This window comes from Puntigrus tetrazona, chromosome 21 (assembly GCF_018831695.1).
Source record: "Puntigrus tetrazona isolate hp1 chromosome 21, ASM1883169v1, whole genome shotgun sequence".
In the NCBI taxonomy this organism is placed as follows: Eukaryota; Metazoa; Chordata; class Actinopteri; order Cypriniformes; family Cyprinidae; genus Puntigrus; species Puntigrus tetrazona.
This window is the reverse complement of record NC_056719.1, coordinates 5,432,974-5,442,477: the sequence shown is the minus strand read 5'-3', so window position 1 is coordinate 5,442,477 and position 9,504 is coordinate 5,432,974. Positions and strand designations below refer to the sequence as shown.

Below are 9,504 nucleotides of genomic sequence, written 5' to 3'. Positions count from 1 at the left end.
ATATATATATATATATATATATATTTTTTTTTTTTTTTTTTTTTTTTTTTACTCTCTTGACAGTTTTAACTACGTTTTCACATTTTTATTACTTTTCTGTCTTGTTAAAGCATGCTGTATAATGTTCAATATTTGCAACTGAACCAAAGGGCACGTATGATGTTGATATTTAACGTGTTTCACGTGTAATAGCGCCTCACCTCCTGCAGGTGTCAGTGTTGTCTGCTGTCTCTATGGCTGCTACAGAATAAGAAGAAGAAGAAGTGTCACGTTGCGGCGAAAAGAGGTACATTTTATGAAATTACATTTTATTACACTAATGGTATTGGTTAGCGGATATTGTGGTAGTGTATAACAGCTAGCGTTAATAATTGTTACTAACTGAGCAACATAGGTGCTGTCGATAAAGCGCAGAAGCGATTCATTTTAATTAAGAACAGTTAACAGGTAAATAATACAAATAATAAGAATGTGTTCGCAGTCACGTTTAAAGTATCTGTTCTACTGCGAGGTAACATAGGTAAACATATGTAAAGGAAAAATGACCGTGGTTAATTTAGCTGGTCTAGATGTAAAATTGTGTCATTATTTGCCTACAGAATAAGTGAGTGAAGGAAAAATGGGGCGCTCATCCAAAGACAAACGCGATATCTACTACAGGCTGGCGAAGGAGGAGGGCTGGAGAGCGAGAAGTGCCTTCAAACTCCTGCAGCTGGATGAGGAGTTCAACCTTTTTAAAGGTAAGAGCTGCATGGGATAAAGTGGATGAGTCATCGTAGGATATGTCTCGAAAGCTTGTGAACTGCCTACATAGACGGCATCAAAGCAGGCTTTCATGTTCAAACGACCGTTCATGTCCTACCTACATACAGGTGTTAGTCGTGCTGTGGATCTGTGTGCTGCACCTGGCAGCTGGAGTCAAGTTCTGAGCCGCAAACTCCGGTTGGTTAAATGCATAATGCACTTGATCTATATTGAGTGATAAAGTGTAAACAGCACGTACAGATACTGTTCGGTAAAATGTTTTATTGTAATCTCAAAAAACAGCTTTTTTGTACAATTTCAGTGTAAAAGACAAGAGTGAAGACGTGAAGATTGTGGCGGTTGACCTTCAAGCAATGGCCCCTTTGCCAGGTGTCACGCAAATTCAAGGAGACATCACCAAGGTGCGGAAAGACTTTTACACTTAAATGTTTTGTTTTTTCAGCGTGCCATTATAGCATTTAAATCTATATGTTATTATGACATTAATCTATACATCTTAAAAGTCAGACACTCCAGGTGAACAGGGTAAATAAAAATACTAATAGATATCACCATATTTCTCCAGTGAAATTATTTGATAAAGACTTGCAAACATTATTACAAGTATAAAAAAAAAGTGTGTGTGTATATATATATATATATATATATATATATATATATATATATATATATATATTTATTTATTATTATTATTATTTATTTATTTTTTAAATATCCAAGTTATGCAATCATATATGCACTACCCTTACAGTCACACAGACCAAAATCAAAAATTTTCTTAATGCTTGATTAAATCATTTTTAAGCCTGTCGTGTCTCGCCTTAAACATTTTATTTGTTATCGCTTTTTATAGATTTCTACAGCACAGGAGATTATTCGACATTTTGCAGGACAGTCTGCAGACTTGGTTGTGTGTGACGGAGCCCCTGATGGTATGAATAACCTCGTGTGTTATTGCACTCGATGCTGCCGTCTCCTCTACTTAAGTAAAATCTTGAATTGAATGTTTTTTGTTTCTCTGTATAGTTACAGGTCTTCATGATGTAGATGAATACATTCAGGCACAGCTCCTGTTGGCGGTATGAATTCCTATTTTCCACAGCCCTTTTTTTGGACTTTACAATAAGGTCCCGTTGATTAATGTTAGTAAATATATGAACTCCCAATAAATTACATTGAGAAGTGCATTTGTAACAGTGATTATTTATTCATTTTTTTTTGTGTAGTTATATTTTTTATCATTAGTCCATTGTAGCTCGGATCCATTTAATGATACTGTAAACTCATAAACTCTGTTTCTCCCGAAATATACATGTGTAATGTTTAATGTGTTATTTATTATTAAGTTAGTTTTAATAGCATTAATAACTAAATACTAGTTTTTGGCTTCCAAAATTGGTATAGAAGACTGTGAAAATGTTCTGGTTCTGGGCCCATACGCACAAAACATTTTATCTTCCCACTAAGAGTTCTCCTAATTAGCAGTAAATGTTTTTAGCTAAGAGTTTTCGCTTAAAACCCATCCACACAGCTGTGAGACAAACGTTTACTAAGGAATAGAGAGAAGTCTTAAGCTAAGGGTATGGGCGGGGTTGATGGAGGATGTTGGCACACGTGTTAACTATGTACACCGTGATTGGCTGATAGGAGAGGGGGAGGAGTCTCTGTCCAGTCTGTCACTAATATAAATAAATAAATAAATAAATTTAGTGACCGCAAGAACATTAATTAATATGTTTACATAAGAACGTTAATTCTTGCCTAACTGGTTAAAAAGGATATAATCAAAGGAAAATTTGGAGTTGGAATAACCTCCAAACCCTATCTTATTAAAAGCTCAATATCGTCAACATTTTTTAAAATGACCTAGTTGTAGCTTTAAGATGTTTTGTGAATACGGGCCCTGGTATCAACTGCTGAAATATTGGTATCATGACAACACTAATAGTAGCCTAAATATAATTTCATTTGTTTGTTGAAGGTTTTGCTTGACGTTTTATGTTTTCATCCTGACAGGCTCTCAACATCACCACACATGTTCTCAAACCAGGTGGAAACTTTGTTGCAAAAGTAAGCCGTCCCATTATCATTCATACTCTTTATTACCATTAAGGTAATAGTAGATAAAGATAATGAAATTGATATAATGTTTTCTGTGAGAAATGTTCGCTTCGGTCTCGACTGATCTTTAATGTCCTTGTTATGTGTAGATCTTCAGGGGGAAAGATGTGACCCTGCTGTACTCCCAGCTTAAGATCTTCTTCAGCTCTGTAACCTGTGCCAAACCACGCAGCAGCCGCAACTCTAGCATAGGTGAGAGGAGAATTACACATGAAGAGGGAGTGCTAACATGTATTGAGAATACTGCACTTTGCCAGATATGAACCAGTGTGTGTTTTTGCCCTTCAGAGGCATTTGTGGTGTGTCAGAATTACTCTCCACCTGAAGGTTATGTCCCCAACATGTCTAATCCTTTACTGGATCACTCTTACGGTAACTTCAACTCAGTAGTTCTTTCATATCTGATTGCACTAATATATATATACATATATATATATCTCACTCCCAGTCTTCCTCTTCACAATATGAATGCATATTTGTCCCATCCAGATGTCGACTTCAACCAGCTAGAGGGGCCAAACCGAATAATAGTTCCTTTCCTTGCTTGTGGAGATCTCAGTGCCTTTGATTCGGATAGAACTTACCCACTTCAGGTGCTAATCAGCTTCTTTCAAATCACACATACGTGTTTACGAATGAGTAGTCTGACCTAATTCATGCTTTGCTTCATTCCCAAACAGCTCGATTCTAGTAAAGAGTACCAGTATTTACCGCCCACCCAACCTCCGATTCAGCCACCGTACCAGCAAGCCTGTCAGCTCCACAAGAATAACTTGTTAGCCAAAGAGGACTCGCCTTCTGGCGCTCTTGACTCCCTGTCTGCTTTAGATCTCAACAAAAGTCCAGATACAGACTCGGGCACATCAGGAACTTCCCATTAATTACTGATTTAAACATTTTCTGTTAAAATGGTTTTATTGTTTTATCAAGATTGATCAACTTCTATTTATAAGATGCTCCGAGACGATGAGACGTTTTGTACCTTTGTTTTAAAGTCATAAACTATTAAGAATGACCAACCGTCATACACTTAAAGGTACAATTTGTGTATATTTAGTTGAAAGTGTTGGTTGATTATAATGTAGTTTCTTTTATGTATTTTATTGGTTCTGTGACTTTTACAGCACAGAGAAACTACCTTGAGTTTGAACTTTTAACCACAGCTCCACATGTTAATAAAATGCACATAGCCAAATTTACCATGATGCAGAGTTTGATGGTTTTTATTTGTAGATGCACTGATTCAAATTAAGTTTCAATCCAATCTTGTATTTTTAAAACTGTTTTGGCTTTAAAAGCAGCATTTCAGATACAGATACAGGATTGTATGAATGCAGAATTAAAACACATTTTAAAACCTAAGAGTCAGAATGACTTGGCTCAAAGACCTGCAAAGGTTAAGTGCAGTTTAAAATGTTGTAAAGTAAAAAGATCTACCATCTGTTTCCTCTCATTCTCTTGCTCAATGGTCCATGCATTTTCTGGACGGTTTCATAACTAGTGTTTGTCACTGTTTAAGCATGTAGCCTAACCCAAAAGCATTCTGTTTTATTCTGCTTTAGTCCACTGATGAGGTCTTTTCTAAATTACTTTTGAATATAGCTATGAATATGTCATTGTCAGTCATGCAGAGTGAATCAGGCTTACAGAGATCTCGCCTTCTCAGAGTTTGGCAGGAAAACAGAAACCTGCATGCAAAAATGGCAACCGTACATCCGGTTTGTGCGCGTGTGTGAGTTTTTTTTTAAACAATGGCATTGTCATGCTAGATGTTGCATGAAGACCTTAGACAGTGTTGCTGTATCAACTTGAGCACATGAAATTATGATCCATCTGTGCGTATTCTGTAAGTGCTACATTTTAATTGTCTACATACGGAGTATTTGTTCGACCGATACTGTATGGCTCACACTTTACATTGCTTATTTTTCAGTGGGTCTTTTTACCAAATTAGCAAATGCAGGTACGTAGTTAATGTTTTGTTTCATGAATTGTATTTTAAATCATTAAATTATTTAATTCAAACTCAATAAGGATGTTTCAGATTACATCAACACTAGCAAAATGACAATTATTTATTTATTTTTTTACTTGAGAATGGTTAAATCTCTATTTCACGTAAATCTGTGTTGAAACTACAAGGGTTTGGACAAAAATAACTTAAACACCTGTATAGCCAATATTTCTTTTGGACAGTTCTTAGTGTTCCACAGTACCTTTCATTTACTTTTGATTTTCAGACTATTCTTTTATTGCAGATAATATCTTGCCATGCTTTGTGTATGCAGTCATAATCATAAAATTGTTCGTTCTTAAAACACTAAATTATTTGTGTAATATACCACTATAATTAATGAGTATTCACATTATTTCATCCAACAGCATTTTAACTTTTCAACTTGGAATATTTGTTTTCTACTACCTACAGTTCATTTTCTGAATACCCCACACAGCATTAGGAATACATTAGACCCCCAAAAAATTATATTTTCTGCCTCATGCATTAAAAGCCCTTTAATTATTTTCACTTTTTTTCTCAACCCGGACAAAATAGGATTGGTTTAAAAATGATTTTACACAAAACAAACATCTACCTGCTGCTCGTGTGTCCTTCATAGCAATTTAATGTAACATTTATCATATATTTCACATTTTCATAGGACTAAAGCTACGCTAAAAATACATAAATTGTGTGTCTCTCTATTTTTGTAAATATAGTCTTCCCTATATTTTTCCAAAAATATTAATGTGACATAATGTGATGGGGTTGAAGATCATAACGGCTTTGAAGGGATACGTTGCCTTCTTTCTCATATTGTCCCTTATTATGAGTCAACATATCTGCTGCAAATGTGGGATGCATGTTCAGTTTGTGAAAATAATACATCAAAAATTGATTACAAAAGTATGCCTTGTCATGATTTTGGAAAGTATATATTCACTGAAATCATGACTAGTTTTCCCCCTCTTTAAAATAGCTAACTTCAGTAAATAACTCAACCCTGTTACAAGTTTATAACTCTGTAACAATGAGAATTTTATTTTTGTGACGTGTTGAGTGTTGTTGGGGTTGTGGTTTTTCTCTCAAAATGGCCACTGTTTCTCATGTTGTGCAGGAAAGTACCATACACGGCAGCAATACATTGGTTTAAAATAAATGGTCTTTAATTCGAGGTTGAGTTGTTAAGCTTGACAATATACCACCCGTAACTATAATATTCATCAAAAATATGAATACAAAATGTAACATTCTACTAACCATTTTCTGCACCACTGTAAAAGAGTCCTGAATGATGTTATTTGTGATGTATTTGTGAGTGGTCTAAATTTGTATTTGGCATATAATGGTTAGTGTCACGGGTTGAGTTGAGGCGGAGAGACATTACTTTAAAGCCTGTTATTTTTATTTTTATTTTTTTTATTTTTAAATCTTTCAGTTTTTCAGGGAAATATTTTTTTCCACAGGAAAGAAACACAAATAAATGCTAACATCATTGCCAAAAATCACAGACGCCGTATGCACATTTCGCTTATTATTTTCAAAACTTTTTGTTTACGAAGCGACTTCACGGAATGCTCGCTTTAAGATAGATATGACTTTTTCATGCTAAACAACAAGCAAACAAACAAATACAATCGTTGTTTTTACTCGTTATAACGGGCATACCGGAGTTTTGCGAAAAGCAGACAGTTCATTTTGGTTGAACTGCCACTTTAGAAACCGGCGGACTGAAATATTATAGAATCGACCCACATCAGGTTAGTTGTTATTATGTGCGTGAAATGATGTGTTTGTTAACATTTTCACTCCCTCGTTCAACCCGCTACGCAGAAGATGCAGAATTCAACGTTACTCTCGGAGTGATGACTCTCAGTGACCGGATGGATCTGACATGCTGTCCTCGGGACCAGGCTATGTGCTTGTTCTATGCTGATTCAGCAGTGATTGGCAAGCAGAATTCCTCTGACAACTGCTGTAAACTTACTGTCAGCGGAGAGCAACTGTTACTGGGAAAGACTGGAACGGAGCTCCGAACAACAGTCACCGTCCGCTGTGACAAAATCAAGCAAAATGTCACCGTTACAGTGTGGAGGCTATGTAAATTGCTTTTTAAAATCATTGCAATGCACTTTATTTAGACAGAGGACGCGGATTTAACATTTAAACTGCTTATTTGTTTTCATCTTTAGCTGTTTCTGGTAAATATACTCTTATATTTCTGGTTATCCTGGGGACACTGATTCTGCTCTGTTTGCTCATCTCCATCAGCGTATGTATTATCTATGCGACCAAAAAAAAGGGTAAGAAACCACAAACACAACATTCTCTTGTGTATTTATGGTTATGCACGTCAAATAATTAATTCACACTTATATATTAGATATTTGAGTGCTTTATAACTACCAACCACTAAATAACTAACATATATACACATTTTTTTAATTACTGCCCAATGTGTTCAGTATTCTACAAAATGTATTTATTTATTAATTCACCTGTTTTTTGTTGTTGTTGTTGTTGTTGTTGTTGTTTCAAGGGTATAAACAAAAGTTTCATTCAGCTAGGTCAGTGCACATTATTCAGCTAATATTTAGTATAAACCTACAATTCTCTAAATGTTATGTTTTGTTTTCTTACAGAAATCAAGTAATGGACAATGGTGAGTGTTTTTTTTAATTTATCAGTAGAAATGCCTATAATCTTTGTAATGCTGGTACAAACTTGCATTGCACATCTCTAGGACTGGTATGACATTGACATTAAATTTTCACATATTCTCTCTCTCTCTCTTTTTTTGTAGACAACCAAGATGCTAATTCTGGTACTGCTGAAGTGCAGGAAGGGAAAACAGAGGTACATATATTTTTTTTATTTATTGATTTGCTTTTGAAATGAGAATCAAATCGGCATATGATTTTACATTCGCTCTGAATGTTTACAGGTAAACTACATATCGGTCAAAAATGCATTTCTCGGTTATGTATGTTTTTATGAAGGTGATGTTGCGAAATCCCCATTTGTAATGTTTCATCTCGACATGTTTTCCACAGATAGTAGAGGATGAGCTATTATATGCCACAGTGAATTATTTAGGTGCTGGTGAAAACTCTGCTCCTTCGGTGAAGTTTGAATCGGGAACCGATTACGCCACAGTGGTCCTACGCTGAACCCGTAGCAATGAATGGATTTTTGCTTCCTCTGGGATTTAAGCCACCGATATATGTGCCTTTTAAGCAAACCTCTTATGTTTCTCATGTCTTGGTTTTAGATATATATAATATATTCACCTGAAACATTTGATTAATACAAATCAGGAAGCGGTTAAATTAGTTTAGGCCCAGTGGAATTGACATTAGGTTTATTATATTGGCACTCTTTCCAGCAACCAGGGAAGTCTTGACACGACTTGAGGCCTACAGTTAACTTCAAACTGTTACTCTTCTATGTATTTTTTTCTAAGATTACAGATTCATTCTGTAGGCTAGGTTAGGCTAGGTTAGCACAAGACGATTAGCTTGTTTGCTAAATAAATTTGTTTTCAAATACTACGTCTCTGTTTTATCATTTTATATGATGTGTGGAAAAGTCCCCATCATATACTTATCGAAGACAGACTGACCGTGTAGAAATCGTGTCGTGCTGTATAAAGTCCGCTAGATGGCGACATCTGCCGTTGGCAAACTAAGATTACTCTTCACTGACAAAAATCAAGGTGTTAAATGTTGTCTCTGTCCTCATTAAGCTTGTTGTAGAAAGCCGGCATGTAGCGAAGACTTCCTGGGTTTTGTGAGTGCAATTAAATCTGAAGTATATTTACGTTATAGTGTAGTTATAGTATATAGTTATTGAATTGTGAACGTGTCAAAATGTAACGTGAGTTCTTTTATATGCATTATTATCTATATACAATGGTCACACAATTATTTTCGAGTATGTCATGTAGTTTTATACGTAGATAATACCATTGCGTACTTGCGTGAGATAAAGTTAAAAGTCACGAATATTAGCCATGTTAGCTGTTTTACCTATAGCACCTGTTGTTTGACACCATTTTAAAATAAATCAAATTATAGTTGACAATTATAGTAGTTATAGTAAATATCTCTACGACGGAATTAATAATGAAAACGTTTGCTTTTATGAGGAACGATATGCTATTAGGCGTATAAGTCAATAATAATTCCATGTAAGCTAGCGCAACATAAACCCTTTAGAAAACCTGAAGAAAGCTGTCTGTATTCTTCTTATTTTTTATTCTTAAACTAGTATTCTTATTCATCACTGTCAGCTGAAATCTGCCAGCTATGCTAATGCACAGCTTTTCTTTCCATGTGATTAATCATGTGAAATAGCAGGGATGTTAAAACACTGATGGATCCAATTCTGCAAAAAAAAAAAAAAGTAACTGGGAAATATCTGTTATTACACTATGTATTTATGCTGTCTGTGTTGATTTATATGCTAGTGCAACCCCAAAACATTAAAAGCATCCCAAACTAACCTAATTACCAAATTTCCCCCAAATGTGTCATGAATGCACCATATTATAAGTTTTTACAGTATGTGATGTAAACTAATCATAAGACTAATTACAAAGTTTTCCTCCTTTCCCAAAG

General features: G+C 35.1%; 2 protein-coding genes across 3 annotated transcripts; both read left to right on the top strand.

Moving 5' to 3' along the window:
- The first annotated feature begins 299 nt into the window (after nt 1-299).
- ftsj1 (FtsJ RNA 2'-O-methyltransferase 1) lies at nt 300-4,091 on the top strand. The gene is made up of 11 exons (XM_043220719.1): nt 300-447; nt 600-740; nt 873-942; nt 1,067-1,166; nt 1,619-1,697; nt 1,792-1,844; nt 2,782-2,835; nt 2,976-3,078; nt 3,175-3,258; nt 3,376-3,479; nt 3,567-4,091. Exons 2-11 carry the CDS (start codon nt 620-622, stop codon nt 3,765-3,767), a joined length of 969 nt encoding a protein of 322 aa, XP_043076654.1. The 5' UTR covers nt 300-447; nt 600-619; the 3' UTR covers nt 3,768-4,091.
- A 134-nt stretch (nt 4,092-4,225) lies between these two features.
- LOC122326052 lies at nt 4,226-8,433 on the top strand. Of its 2 annotated transcripts, XM_043220720.1 has the most exons (8): nt 4,226-4,732; nt 4,820-4,849; nt 6,719-6,985; nt 7,078-7,188; nt 7,425-7,452; nt 7,528-7,547; nt 7,689-7,741; nt 7,939-8,433. In XM_043220720.1, exons 1-8 carry the CDS (start codon nt 4,711-4,713, stop codon nt 8,053-8,055), a joined length of 648 nt encoding a protein of 215 aa, XP_043076655.1. In that variant the 5' UTR covers nt 4,226-4,710; the 3' UTR covers nt 8,056-8,433. The 2 variants fall into 2 exon arrangements, with proteins under 2 accessions (XP_043076655.1, XP_043076656.1); XM_043220721.1 differs by lacking the exon at nt 4,820-4,849.
- The last annotated feature ends 1,071 nt before the right edge of the window (nt 8,434-9,504 follow it).

Excerpts from the sequence above, each read along its gene's own strand:
- ftsj1 (XM_043220719.1), top strand. The coding sequence starts at position 620 with ATGGGGCGCTCATCCAAAGACAAACGCGATATCTACTACAGGCTGGCG. Across the intron at positions 741-872 it reads GGAGTTCAACCTTTTTAAAG|GTGTTAGTCGTGCTGTGGAT; the intron begins GTAAGAGCTGCA and ends ACCTACATACAG. Across the intron at positions 3,259-3,375 it reads TTTACTGGATCACTCTTACG|ATGTCGACTTCAACCAGCTA; the intron begins GTAACTTCAACT and ends TGTCCCATCCAG.
- LOC122326052 (XM_043220720.1), top strand. The coding sequence starts at position 4,711 with ATGATCCATCTGTGCGTATTCT. Across the intron at positions 4,733-4,819 it reads GATCCATCTGTGCGTATTCT|TGGGTCTTTTTACCAAATTA; the intron begins GTAAGTGCTACA and ends CTTATTTTTCAG. Across the intron at positions 7,548-7,688 it reads AAATCAAGTAATGGACAATG|ACAACCAAGATGCTAATTCT; the intron begins GTGAGTGTTTTT and ends CTTTTTTTGTAG.